The following is a 13185-nucleotide window of genomic DNA, read 5'->3' as shown; positions in this document are numbered from 1 at the left end:
TCGCCCGGGGGAACGCCGGTAATGAGCGAGCCGTACAGAAGCTCGAGGCACACGAGCAAGACAAGACACAATTAATGAGACTGTCGTGCGGTTATGGTAAACGGTGCACGGCTATACTGTTCAAAATAAATGAATCGGGGAAGGGCTACGAATTTTTTCTAGGCCCGGCTGACCGTCGTCATCAATGTCTCGTATTCAACGGATTTGGCTTTCGACCACGCTCCAGTTTACAACCTGGAATTTATCACCGAGGAAAATTGCGCTTAGGTCAGCACACACACACCCTCAATAAAAAAACTGATAGGGGAACAATTGCCGTCGAATAGAGTAACAAAATCGATTTGAGGAGTGGTGATCAAAAACGATAAACTCATCGATGACACTAGGAAGCTTTTTGTTTCAAGCTCATCACGTATAGCTATTAGTGGTGGTGCATCCAACGGTGCCCTTTTATCAACCTTAAGCCTCGGTCTCTGTCGCACTAGCGTGGCCCGCCCCCACTTTTCGCACCCATTCCCCATTCTCTCACCAACACGAACTCCACCCTCTATCCCACAATACCCCTATCGCCCCATGGCGACCTCCGGACAAAAGGACTTGGCCCTAAGGCTTGTCGACGTGTACAAGCTGAACCGGTCGCTTTTCCTCAACACCAGTTACCTCATCCTCATCACGGCGGCGTTTTCCCGCGCCACCGCCACGGGAGAGTCGAGATCAAAAGCCGCCGCTGCCTCTGCTGCTGACGGCAAGAAAGTCAAGAAAAACCCTAAGCTCTCCAAACAACAGTTCCGCCGCCTTGCTCGCGCCATCGTCCCCAAATGGACCGATGCCTCCGTCGGTTATTTGGCCGCCCACTGTGGCTTGCTTGTGGTGCGGGCGTTGCTCACCATCAAAGTAGCGGCCCTCGACGGGTTGCTTGTGGGTGCCCTTGTGTCAAAACGCCTTAAATCGTTCTCTAAGCTCTTAGGGGTGTGGATGCTTTTGGGGGTGCCGGCAGCGGTGGTCAACTCGTTGCTCACGTGGACTAAGGCTCAATTGAGCAAACAGATCCGCGTTAACTTGAATGAGCTGATCATGGACCAGTATGTCCCCGATAACAAGGACCCTAACTACTATGCCCTTATCCAATTGAGTGACAACGCCATCGGTGACCCTAATCAAAGAATCACTGTCGATGTGCTGCGTTTGGCCCTGGCGCTTCTGAGTCTACCTGGCCAGTTGCTTAAACCGACGCTTGATCTTTTGCTTTGTGCTCAAGAACTTTCGAGACTGGGGGTGGGCAATGGTGAAGGTACGTTGTTGTTGGGTATGATGGCCCACTTCTCTACCCTTATTCTCCGTTTCTTCTCGCCGCCGTTTGCGAAATTGGCTAGTGAACGGGCAAACCTTGAAGGGAAATTGCGCAGTGCTCAATCGAAGATCGTCAACAGTGCTGAAGAGATCGCGTTTTTGCGTGGCCACATTCGTGAGCTCGATCACATTGACTACTGCTACTATAAACTTGAACGGTTCCTCAAGATGGAATTCTGGCGTAAAGGGATTCACGAAATTGCCCTGACCTTCATCATCAAGTACGTGTGGGGTGCCGCTGGGTTGGTGTTGTGTAGTGCTCCCATCTTCATTGCTAAGTACATGGGCGAGGAGCCGAATCCCAACTCAGCCGCCGAGTTCATCACCAACCGTCGTCTTTTGATGCTGGCATCAGATTCGCTCGACAGGCTCATCTATCTGCGCAAGTACTTGTTGCTGGTTGTCGGCCACGCTACCCGGGTGGCCGAGTTCCAAGACGTGTTACACAACTTGTGCGACCGCAAGGAGAAAAACTTAGAGCGGGATAATATTGTCTATGACAACAATGAGATTACTTTCAGCCATGTGCGGCTTGTGACTCCTGCTGATGTCACTCTTATCGAGGACTTGGACTTCAGCATTAAGACTGGCAACCACTTGTTGATTGCCGGCCCCAACGGTAGTGGTAAGTCTTCGCTTTTCCGTATGTTGGGTGGCTTGTGGCCGTGCAAAAAGGGACAGATCACAATCCCTGACTCGTCCAACATGTTCTACTTGCCTCAACGGGCGTACTTGTGCGAAGGTACCCTCAAGGAGCAGATCATCTACCCTCAATCAATCGATGACTTCAAGGGCACCAACGACGACTTGTGTGAGATCTTGAAAGTGTTGAAGCTTGACGAATACTGCGATGAGCTCGATGAAGTTAAAAACTGGTCCGAAGAAATGCTGACGGGGGCTCAACAACGGTTGGCGATGGCACGGTTGTACTACCACAAGCCCAAGTTTGCCGTGTTGGATGAGTGTACCTCGGCAGTGTCTCCCGACATGGAGCAGTTCATGTACCAATACGCCCAAAGTTTGGGGATCACGGTGTTGCTGGTGGCCCACCGGTCTGCCCTTTGGCACTTCCACAAGTACATTCTCAAGTTCGACGGTAAGGGTGGTTACTACTTTGGCCCGCTTGACGCCGAAAAGCGTCTTAAGTTTGAAGCCGAAAGATTAATTCTCGAGAAGCAGCTCCGTGATGTTCCCACGCTCAAGGAACGCTTGAGCGAATTGACGAAGGTCTCGTCGGCGGCGAAGAACCGCAAAAAGCACAAGTAGCCGGTATACACATAGATGGTAGATCTTTAGATATATACGTCGATATGAAAAGTTGCAAAAAGTGAATAACGCCATTATTTACTCGAGTGATTGATGCTTGACAGTCTTGAATCATTCGAATTTGAGCAGTATACACTGTAAGCATTATGGGCCGTCATGGCTTGCTAAAGATTACCGGTTGCTCATTTCCATTATTTTTAGACTGAACAGATTCCTCGAAATCTCAAGGCTACGATTATTCCATAGTCTAATGAAACTCAACGATTGCTGGTCTAAGCGGCTATACCTGTACCCCTGGGCCCTGCAAACAACTGCACTGATGGATCTAGACTCCCGTAGTAGTAATTCTACCGGTTATCGCCGCAAACCGTGCATGATAGCATTGTTTGATAGTACATGGCAATTTTCAAATGTACTCACGACGGACTTTCTCGAGGATTCACAGCCTTATTGTTCTTCGGTATAAAGAATCCATCACAGGTCGTGTTTTCCTCCAAACGCGCTTAGATCCAATTTAGGGTCGCATTATGAAGATTGCATTAGTCTGATACGAACTACTAAGGCCAAATGTACCTATGGCATAGTTTAAGGTAGAGGTGGCATTTTGTTTCGAACTGACATGTCGTCGACGAAGCCCCTGACTATCCCGATAATACCCGCAAAAGTAGTGTGATCGGGGTTACACGTAATACCTCCCCAGAGTTCGCGTCGCATCCGAAAAAGCATTTACCAGCCATGGCCCAAATTGGGTATAATCCCTCGATCGCGCCATGATCAGCTTAGCCACCAGTAGGCACATGTAATTTTAGATATTCCTCAACTTCTTTGTCAGTTGCTGGTTCAAAATCACCGACGCACTTTGCTCGGCCGTCGTCGCAACTAACGTGCTGCACTCACGCGCCCTTCATTTGAATTGTTTACTCGTCTTTTTTCTAGACATAGCGCTAGCCAGGTCCTGGATCACCCGCCTCCCGTTGCCCATTACTTGACTCCCCGTTGGGTATTCTGATTGGACGACCCTTTCCCGTTGCCAATATTCTCCACCATGGAGCGGATTTTCTATCTGGCAAACACCGCTGACCCCGTCACAGATCTTCCGATCTATTTGTTCGACACGTCCTTCTTGCCCACCCCAGAGGAGATTAACTATGAAGAGTTGATCCCGGTGTTATTACAAAAAGTACCTCGACACCCGTTTTGCCTCATTGTGTTCAGTCTTGGGCTTAATCGGATTCTGTGGGTATGGGGTCTTAAATTCCTCAAACGGTTCCTCAGCGACAAACAGAACATGACGAACTTACAAAAGATGGTCACGGTGCATGAGCTGTGGTTGGTGAAGCTGTTGACACAGATATTGACTAACTACCACTTGACGATGAAGAATCTCAATCTGATTAATCGCTACATCGATATCGGTCTGTCCAACATCGTCGAGTTATTTGCGTTGTATAATGCCAACCAAGTGAAGCTTATAAATTGTCTGCTGTTACTGCAGTTGTCGAATTATTTTGATATTACTAAGCTCAAAATCTCATTAGCAGTATACCGCTACGATGCCAAAATCGCCCCGCTTGAATTGGCCATGCGCTACAAGCCCCTCATCAACCAGTACACTGCAATCGACTACAACAAGAACCCTCTTTTCATGCATCATTTCACTCAGCTTTTGGCGATTGTGCAAACACATGGCACCGAGGTGGAGTTATTGTTTCACCGACCAGGAAACAAAACTCTGACCGATGTGCTTTACAACTGCATTAACCGCAATCAAATATTGTGGATTAACGACTGGGATATTTACTGCATTGGCGGTGTAGTAAAACGCATCACAAGCGAACTTCCGGTGACCCTCATTCCCGTCGATATGATACCCCTCCCTGTTGCCGACACGATGTCTTACCTGCTTTCGCTTTACTTAAAGTTAGACGAGTTCCATACCCAGCAAGGTCAAGGATACAATCGACTTTTATGGGAGTTGTTGGGTCTTGCGTCAAAACTTTTGAAAGCAGCGGAAATCACTAAACACACCGCCAACTCACTTGCTCGTCTGTTGGCTCATTGCATGTCTCATCAAGTGGTCAGCTCCCACTCAAAGGACCAAATTGCTATTGTTGTCCGTGTACTTACCCATATGATAGAATGGTGGGATGAAATTGGCATTGAGGTGGCGACGGAGCCTTTGCAACCAGTTGAACGTGAACTTGAACGTGAACAGAAGGCACCCCCGTTACCACCACGCAAGCAAACCTCGCAGGAACTTAAAATCAATGACCTGTATAACATGTCATTCGATCACACCATGAATGACACTTTCAGTGACGACGAACCTGATCTTCATGAGCAGCTAATGGCCTTAGGAGATATCGAAGAAGAGTCGCCACCACCCAAACCTCCTCGACGCCGTAGCTCTCAAGAGCAGGCGGTGGCTGAAGGTCCGCCCAAACCTTCATTCCTTCGGCATTCGCGTAACCTTTCTGGTACCGTCCCCAATGTTTCCGCTCACGCTCGCACCAGAAGTGTCGGAGGACTTGTGGACACCAATTTTAATGCCACGCCAAGGAAGGATGCTCTTATGTCGCCTGTCACCACTAATTCGCAATTCTCGCGCATACAACTGACGCTGAACCTGCTGCTTAGCTCGGTGGACTCCGCGGTTATCCAAGAAGTGCTGGCGGTAATTCAGGCGAAAAAGATGCTATCTGACGTGTCGAATATTGCGTTAGAATTGCCAACACAAAAGTATAAGGTAGCTGAACCTCAACTACGACTGCCGGCTGCCACCAAACCAGCACCGCCACCCATTCCAGTTAAGAAACCAGTGATTCGAGGACGCAAAGTCGGCGAATTAGCGAGGCTTTTCGAAGAACGTTGCGAAGGGTTGGAACTTTTACGGACTATGTAGCATTAGCATTTTGGGATAATACACGGATAGGAACGGACCACTCACACTAACAATTACTGTGAGATTATTTTCAAAGTGTTTCATGTATATTTATAGCCACGTCTATGCCTAAGGCCCTATCTATATCGAATAGGGAGTTTAATTATTTTGGATTAACGCTTTGTTGTAGTACCCGAAGTGTTTACGCAACACAGACAGTCGGAATGCAAAAGAATGAGATCTTGCACTGACGTCCAAAATCAAAATGTATTCAACGTGAAGATATCATACGTTGAAAGCAAAAATGGATGATATCGTAAATAGGTTTATTCGGAAATAACTCAATATTTGTTTAGCTTACAACCATAGCCCTTGCCAGGCGCACTTTTCAGTCGACGAACGACCCCACGCAAGACAAGCGCGCTTCGCTCCTCCTCACCGCCACGACAATGTTGGACCTACCGCTGAGGGACGAGCTCCCCGACACTGAGCCTGTCCTCGATACCCTGGGCGAAATTGATTATCAGGCAACTTATAAAAAGCTCCAGAAGCGGTTTGAGTTGATACTGAAGGCATCGGCGGCTCTCTTTGACCTTGAGAACGCTTCTCGGCAAACGATGGCCTACTACAAACGACGAAACGATGCCATTCTTGATTATTTGGATACCGTGGAAGAGCGAAAACAAGCCACTCTCGACAAAGACCGGCTCGATGCCTTGGTCGGACAATGTCCGCGGATCGCCGACACCGTATTGCCGATTGCCGACTTAGACAATCCCGATCTGAAAATCCACAAGAAACACTACGAAAACTTGTATATGACCGAGCAGATCAGTGATTTGGTCAACGACGATGCCTCTCCATTGGAAGTGGACCCCACTCTGGCACAATGGTGGTGCCAAACTCACAACCGTGCCGATCTTGTGCTGCCTCAATTCAGACTAGCTGATGTACCCAGTGAGGGCATTCAAGAAGGCTACGTTGGTAGCGGATTGGAGATGAACTGGCTGGAATTGGACAAACCGAAGAAGGTGGTGAAAAAGCGCCCGGAAAAGAAGAAGAAGGCAGAAAAACCAGCACCCGCTGAAGTAGCCACGAGTTAATGAATAAACGAGAACGTCATGCCCGCCATAATTTCAAGTATGCAATATAATGAGATGAATACTGCGCCGTACTAATCCTAGCCCAAATTGGCGATGAACTTCATCATGAAACTCAAAAAAGGACTTGGCTTATGATAATCGATAACAAACCATCAAAAAAAATCGCTAGGGAATCCAAAAAGTAGGTCCTACCCGGATTCGAACCGGGGTTGTTCGGATCAAAACCGAAAGTGATAACCACTACACTATAGAACCGGTACGGGAAAAACAACGTCTAGACCGCTTCAGTCAACCAGATGATCACTACCCAGCCACTTTGAGATATTTACAGTGTTTAACGAGCTACAGCACTTCTTCTCAGCTATATGAGTGTGAAGGTTAACTCAAAGTAAGCATTTTGAGAAAACTCAATTTAGATTTTCGAAATTTGTCTACAGATTTCTTGAAAAAGAACAAAAAGATCACAAATTGCGGGCTCCGCAAGCTTTTTGCTAATTCGATGATTTACTCAAAAGTTTCTGTCACTTAAATATTATCATTACATGTCAGTGGATATCGCTCAAATTATAATACAATAAAATACACTAGAATCAAAGAAACTTCAAAAGTTTCACACCTCTTCGTTCACTAACCTCGAGTCAATGTTATCCATTGACAACTCAGGGTTTTCGGAGCCAATAGACCCACTGCCATCATTATAGTCACTGTAAAAGCGAGCGTCGTTGTCGTCAATATGGGGATGGGCGCCCAGCACCCCGGCTTCCTGAAGTTGTCGCTGAAATTCGTCTTGCTGTTGTTGCTGGTGATGTGACAGCATGTTCCAGTGATGTGAATCACCCTCGAGAAATGCATTGGCAGCAGCAGCCACAGCAGCCGCGGCCTCTTCCTCACTCAGCGTGGCCGTCGTCTTCTTGCGTGATCCATCGATAAACCGCTGGCTATGCTTTTTAAGCTTGCGCTTATAACCCCTGATCTCATTATAAATATCTTCCCGTTTGATGAGCACGTCGGGGAACTGCTCTTTGATCCTTGTTTCTATCGCCAGTGGTTTCGTTCCCACCTTGTACAAATCCAAAATCATGCCGTTAAGTTGCTCCAGGCGCTTACGAAGCATGGGGTGGTTGGATAATGGATCGAGTTGGGGATGATTGTGTTCGTTACACGTTGTTCGCACCGTCCACACCCCTGTCAGCTTTTTGTAAGAGGCCGTCATGGCAAAGGGGCACCTTAACTTCTTTGTCTTCGAGCTGTCGTCATCAAGAAGGAAGTTTCCCTCGGGAACATTTTCGTCTTTCTTCTGCTTTTTGTGACGGTAACGCCCACCCAACTCACAAGTGTAGTAGATTGCCTTTTTATTGGAATGGGCGATGACAACACCGAACCCGTTATCTCTGGCGAACTCTTGGATGAATTCGTTGAGCTGAGCTCTATTTGTGAACAGTTGTTCGGGGTATGGCCGCGTGATAAGGTTGCCATCTTCAGTTATTGTTGTTTCCAGCACCGGGAAGATCTTCTGTTTCTGATTGATGATGGGCTCGGGTAAGTGCAACCCGTATTCAGATTCATCGTAATGGAATTCTTGATGGCCTCCCAAGTGATGTTGATGGAATTGTTGGGGGTGGGCACTGGAGGGTGCTGAGGACGGGCGCGGAGCAATAGGGGTCTCAAGCAGGCTTGACCCCATGGGTGGTTGGTGTTCACCTAGGTCCAAATTCAGCGTTGTTTGTTTTGCAACATTTAGTAACTGGTCGTCGATGTTGCTCGAATATTCTTGAGACATTGTGTGGGGCACTTCCTGAGTAAAGTCGTGTCTGGCACTGGTAGTGTTGTGGTCAAATCGAAAGTCGAGGATTCCGATGGGATAAGTTGCGCGCGGAGTGACGCGAAAAAAAAGAAATCTAGATAAGGAAGGAGTGGTGGAAAGTGTGGCTGATTACTTTGAGGAATACGGCGTCGGTGATAACAATCTACCTTGATTTAGAGGAAGTAACGTGACTAAGATTTTGTAGCGACAATAATGTTGATTTTCGTCAGTAGAAAACCAATTTCAATCGCGACGCACAATTTACTAACTTAACGACACCCGTCATCGCAATGCCGATAATATTAAACGTTTAAATTACCACAAAGAAGTAGCTATACCACCACCAGCTCTATTTCTCGATTTTACTAGACCTAAAGCGTCATCGTTGGAATGTTTCATTTCGAATACGCTATGGTCGATGGTTGGGGCACCAAGTCGCACTTTTTCAAATTTTCACCACACGATCACTACGACGATGAGAAGCCGCCAGTTTGTGCGGAGTATCTTCCTTAATTCTGGTCCCCGAGTGGCTGGGTTGAAGCGGGACCCTGAGGTGGCGGCTACCCTCGTCAACGGGTTACGCTACGAGAAGCTGCCGGCGACGTTAGCCCCGGTGAAGGCGTTGCTCACCGACAAGTACGCCATTCTGGACGACCTCGCCCTCCAGGTGATCACCCACAAGTCATTCCTCAACGGGATCAAGCCCTACAATGAAAAATTGGCGGCGTTGGGCCACAAGGTGTTGAACCTCTACTGTGCCAAATACGTGACTCTGGGCCCCACCACCAACAACGAGACCGCGGTCAACGGCCACAATTTGGACGTGTTGGGAAGCCCGATGGCGCGTGAGCTTTCGGGGAAGCTTGCGGCAGGGTTGTTTGCCAAGAGCAAGGGGTTAAGCGACGGCATGTTCTGGAAGCTGGCCAACCATGAGTTGTCGTTCGAGGCTCTGGGGGAGATGACGGTGGCGGCACACATGGTGTACGCGTTGGTGGGGGCGGTGGCGGTGTCGCATGGCAAGCAGGTGGCCGAGCAGTTCATTGCCGAACACATGACGCCGGCGTTGGAGGCGATTACGGTTAAGATCGTCGACGATCTGACGGCGGAGTGAGGATAAATGCATTCTTGTATATAGAAAAAAATCTAATGACCATGAGCAAGGAAAACGGGGTATCAAATATACCGCCTCAGCTGTCAAAGCGAGGGGCTGGAGTGTGCTCGTCACAAATATAAGGGTAGACCACTGTCAAAGGGTACCATGTGTAAAAGTCGTAAGCTTAGAGGAGGACGTTGCTGTTTTGAAATAACAGTTCAAGCGGCACCGGGTTCAAGTCGAGGAACACCTGGTTCAACTCCAGCATCAACAAGTCCAACTTTTCCACTAAAAGGTCAACTTCAACTCTCATTACAAAAGGGCAAGGGGTAACTTGGGGGGGGTATACAAATTATGGGGGGTTAATTGGCAGCGACGCGGGCGGTGCTTACTCTATATACGGGTGCATCGGGCAATTCCCCTTGGGCAATCTGTATTGATGGGATCCGTATGCATAATTCAAACCTAGTTTAGTAAAGCGCCTGCGACGACATATCGCCATTGTGTGTCAGCAGATAATGGGCCCTGCGGTTGCGAAAACGCAGTATTAGGCAACAAACAAAACAAACATGAAATCGAGAGCGGTGTGGGTGCCAAGAGGGATCACAAACTCGTAGTCATTGTTAGAGAGGGAGAGGAGGATGGTGTCCATTTCCGAAATGTGCCTAGGCCTGCTGTCATGTATGATGCAGATGAGAGTTCAGAATGTAAACAGCAACCGTCGTTCCAGGGCCCGTATACATGAAAACAAAGCGGGATGCGATCGAGGGGCACCGCAGCACTGACACCCCCTTCGCCGAGCCACTTCGTCTAAATTTAGTAAGAGAAGGTTGGGGGATTGTTGTGGTGTCAGTGTTTGACCAAGAAATGTTGGCTATGTTCTCAGAAACCTCGACCGGGAGTCCATACCAGCTCCGGTATGGTAAACAGCATTCCGTGCTGGGCGCAGCAGGCGAGCGAACCTTGACAAGCAGCGACGGAATAACCCTACGTGCCGCAGGTGCTCATCGCCCAGCAAAAGATTGTCGATCACTACTTATGACTCCCGTGTTCGGATGATGTTTACCCGCAACACAGGGGGTCTCTGATCATCTCGGAGCTAGGCGACAATGGAGGCGTATTTTTTTTTTTAGCGGGGTGGAAGTCTGGGCATCGGGTCCAGGCAGGACCGAAAAAAATAGAGCCTATGGATTGCCGAAGCAGGCAATTAGGGGTAGTCGCTTAGCCTCTCCCGTACCTGGAACTCTCTGGAATTCCAGATTGCACAAAGGATCACTGTAATAGTGTCGTGTAGCTGTAGAAAAGATGGTGTGGCGGGGGTATTTAATGTTGGTGGGATGCCAAATCTGTCGTATCATGTTGTTTATCGTGCTCCGCGGCTTTGTGTCGACGCACTTGGCCGCCAAAATAACACGGCGGAGAGGAATGTTGAAAGTCTTGATGGTTTAAAGGTGAGCTAGCTGCCTCAAAATGCTAGTTTACATTCAAATGCCCGACCTCGCGGAGTGCTTCCAAGATATGTACCGGTTTGTTGGCGCCGATCGCCAACGAGGCGGGTCTCTGGCTCGTACTAAGCTCGCGCGTCTATCTCCGCCACAAATTGGCAGTCTTGCTAATGATATTCATTGGGAAATGACCCGCCGCCAGGGCCAGTCACGACTTCCAGCGGCGCTGGTGGATGTGGGACGGCTTGAGGCTCGCGAACGGATCGCCCAGCTTAGCGACCCCAACTTTAAGCATTTGGTTATCGACATGTGTTGCGAGTTCGAGCGTCGGCAGCGGTGACGACAGTGTCGGAAGTGTCGTGAGCAGTTCCAATACTGCAAAGAGTGCGGCACTGATGTCACGTGCGCACCCCAGCGTAAGCGACCTTTCAATTGCTCCCCTGTCTCGGTTATGGCGATCTTCACACCGGGACTAAGCCGGTCACAGATACTTCATGATATCAATCGCAACAGCATCATCAGCACACGGGTGCAGACAGCGCTTGGAGAAGTTACCCAGGCCACCAATTCCCTCGCAGTGAAGGCTCACGACGTCAATAACAATCGCGACCTCGATACGTTACGATCATTATACCATCAATTGGACATCGACCCGACCAAGCCGCCCCACATTACGTGGCACCTGCTCGAAAGAGTGCGTCCGTTTGTTCGTGACAGCAATGACGACTCGCTTGAAGTGCTGGCGGCAGTTGACCTGTTTGGCGCTTTGATTGCCGTTGATGCTTGGGCCAATAGCGTAATCTATGCTACCCTCGTACTTAAGAGTCAATTGGCGTACTGGGAATCAATCAATAGCACCACATTGTCGCGGCTATTATATTACGTGCAAACGATCCCTAACCGGCTTCTCCGGTTCACCGGCAGAGTCTACCAACTTGCTACCGACTGGACACTGTTAGGCGAGGTCGCAAAGAAAGTGATTCATCAAGACTTCTCCCAGATCAATCGAGTGGCGTTGGCACTTCAACCCAAAGATGCCTGGCATCGCGTCAGACAGGTAATAAAGTTGCCATTAGTGATTGCCTCCGCCGATTTACGCCGTCGTATCCATGATATCGAAACGAAGATTGACCACAACACCGACATAATTGACAAGATTATCAAGATCAACGACTTTTCTGATACCAATGAGGTGCTTGCAACGGTGGAGCCGTTGCTTGACATCAACAATCCGTCGCCCATGCAACTGAACCGAGTGTTACAAGTGGTGGACGACGTTGAGGATTATCGCTACAGTCTCCCCTCAGAACTTCAAGTTACGGGTCAGCTTCCTTTCCTCCAACGGTGGTGGCCGGTTCTCCTCGTGTTGGTATGGTACGGGCCCAAAACGTCAAAGACCCTTCAAGAAAACTGGGACTCAATTGTGCATTGGGTCAAGCATAACTTGGTTGACACTACCGTAGGGTTCTTCCGCAACTGGGTGGTTGAACCGTTGAACAATATGTTCAGCATCTTGCGGCAAGACAATGACCTTCTGATTACCAGTCGCGACTCGCTTAAGCTGGACATGACGTCGTTGGAGCGAATGCTTCTTGACTATGCTCACGACGAAAACATTTCGGTGACCCCCGAACAGATTCACCAGGACATTTTGAAGGGAGACATGACGATGGTGATGTCGAAGTACGAACAAGAGATTCGCACCCCGATCAAGAGTCTTATGAAGGGTGACCTTGTGCGTTCATTACTCATACAGATCCAACGGTCGAAGGTTGATGGGGCTATCGCCATCAATGGTATCGACAAGTTGATCAAGCTGCAACAACTCCTTTTCGGACTTGTTTCGGTGTCACCACTGGTGTTCATCTTGTACAAGTTGTGGGGATGGATATTCCGCTCTAAGCCGTTGATGATCGATGGCAAGCAGCTCAACGTCATGTGCTTGCGGCTGTTAAACGCCATCGAAAGCTACTTGGTACAGGCTTCCACTGGTGAGTTTTGCGAGGGCGATTTGTTGGTGGAAGTGATCAACCTCATTATCATCTCCAAGCCGTTTATCCCCGCTCAATTAGTGTCGCAATACGTCAATGACTTGAACGAAATCAGCAACCCGTCATACCTGATTGAGACTAAGCTTCGCTTAGTGCAAAAGGTGTGGAACATGTACGGGCCCTACTTCCGTTGAGAACATGTCCTTTTCAACCAATACAGACAATCTTCTATCGTCATATAGATCATTAACT

General features: G+C 48.7%; 6 protein-coding genes across 6 annotated transcripts; 5 read left to right on the top strand and 1 right to left on the bottom strand. All coding sequences in view use genetic code 12, as the record gives it.

The window, feature by feature from the left end:
* Positions 1 to 573: 573 nt before the first annotated feature.
* On the top strand, positions 574 to 2616 carry PXA2 (ATP-binding cassette long-chain fatty acid transporter; the record flags this gene model as incomplete). Its single annotated transcript, XM_034158840.1, has 1 exon — positions 574 to 2616. The coding sequence occupies one exon, from the start codon at positions 574 to 576 to the stop codon at positions 2614 to 2616; it is 2043 nt and encodes a 680-aa protein (XP_034009423.1).
* A 1045-nt stretch (positions 2617 to 3661) lies between these two features.
* On the top strand, positions 3662 to 5518 carry ECM25 (Ecm25p; the record flags this gene model as incomplete). Its single annotated transcript, XM_034158839.1, has 1 exon — positions 3662 to 5518. One exon carries the CDS (start codon positions 3662 to 3664, stop codon positions 5516 to 5518), a length of 1857 nt encoding a protein of 618 aa, XP_034009422.1.
* Positions 5519 to 5946: 428 nt separating this feature from the next.
* Positions 5947 to 6600, top strand: DIURU_005814 (uncharacterized protein; the record flags this gene model as incomplete). Its single annotated transcript, XM_034158838.1, has 1 exon — positions 5947 to 6600. One exon carries the CDS (start codon positions 5947 to 5949, stop codon positions 6598 to 6600), a length of 654 nt encoding a protein of 217 aa, XP_034009421.1.
* Positions 6601 to 7210: 610 nt separating this feature from the next.
* Positions 7211 to 8380, bottom strand: DIURU_005813 (uncharacterized protein; the record flags this gene model as incomplete). The annotated part of the gene is made up of 1 exon (XM_034158837.1): positions 7211 to 8380. One exon carries the CDS (start codon positions 8378 to 8380, stop codon positions 7211 to 7213), a length of 1170 nt encoding a protein of 389 aa, XP_034009420.1.
* A 499-nt stretch (positions 8381 to 8879) lies between these two features.
* DIURU_005812 (mitochondrial 54S ribosomal protein mL57) lies at positions 8880 to 9515 on the top strand (the record flags this gene model as incomplete). The annotated part of the gene is made up of 1 exon (XM_034158836.1): positions 8880 to 9515. One exon carries the CDS (start codon positions 8880 to 8882, stop codon positions 9513 to 9515), a length of 636 nt encoding a protein of 211 aa, XP_034009419.1.
* Positions 9516 to 11393: 1878 nt separating this feature from the next.
* On the top strand, positions 11394 to 13127 carry DIURU_005811 (uncharacterized protein; the record flags this gene model as incomplete). The annotated part of the gene is made up of 1 exon (XM_034158835.1): positions 11394 to 13127. One exon carries the CDS (start codon positions 11394 to 11396, stop codon positions 13125 to 13127), a length of 1734 nt encoding a protein of 577 aa, XP_034009418.1.
* Between the last annotated feature and the right edge of the window lie 58 nt (positions 13128 to 13185).

Source organism: Diutina rugosa (genome assembly GCF_008704595.1).
Source record: "Diutina rugosa strain CBS 613 chromosome Unknown scaffold49_size106456, whole genome shotgun sequence".
Lineage (NCBI taxonomy): Eukaryota > Fungi > Ascomycota > Pichiomycetes > Serinales > Debaryomycetaceae > Diutina > Diutina rugosa.
Note: the sequence above shows the minus strand (reverse complement) of the source record. Positions and strands in the feature narration are given on the sequence as shown.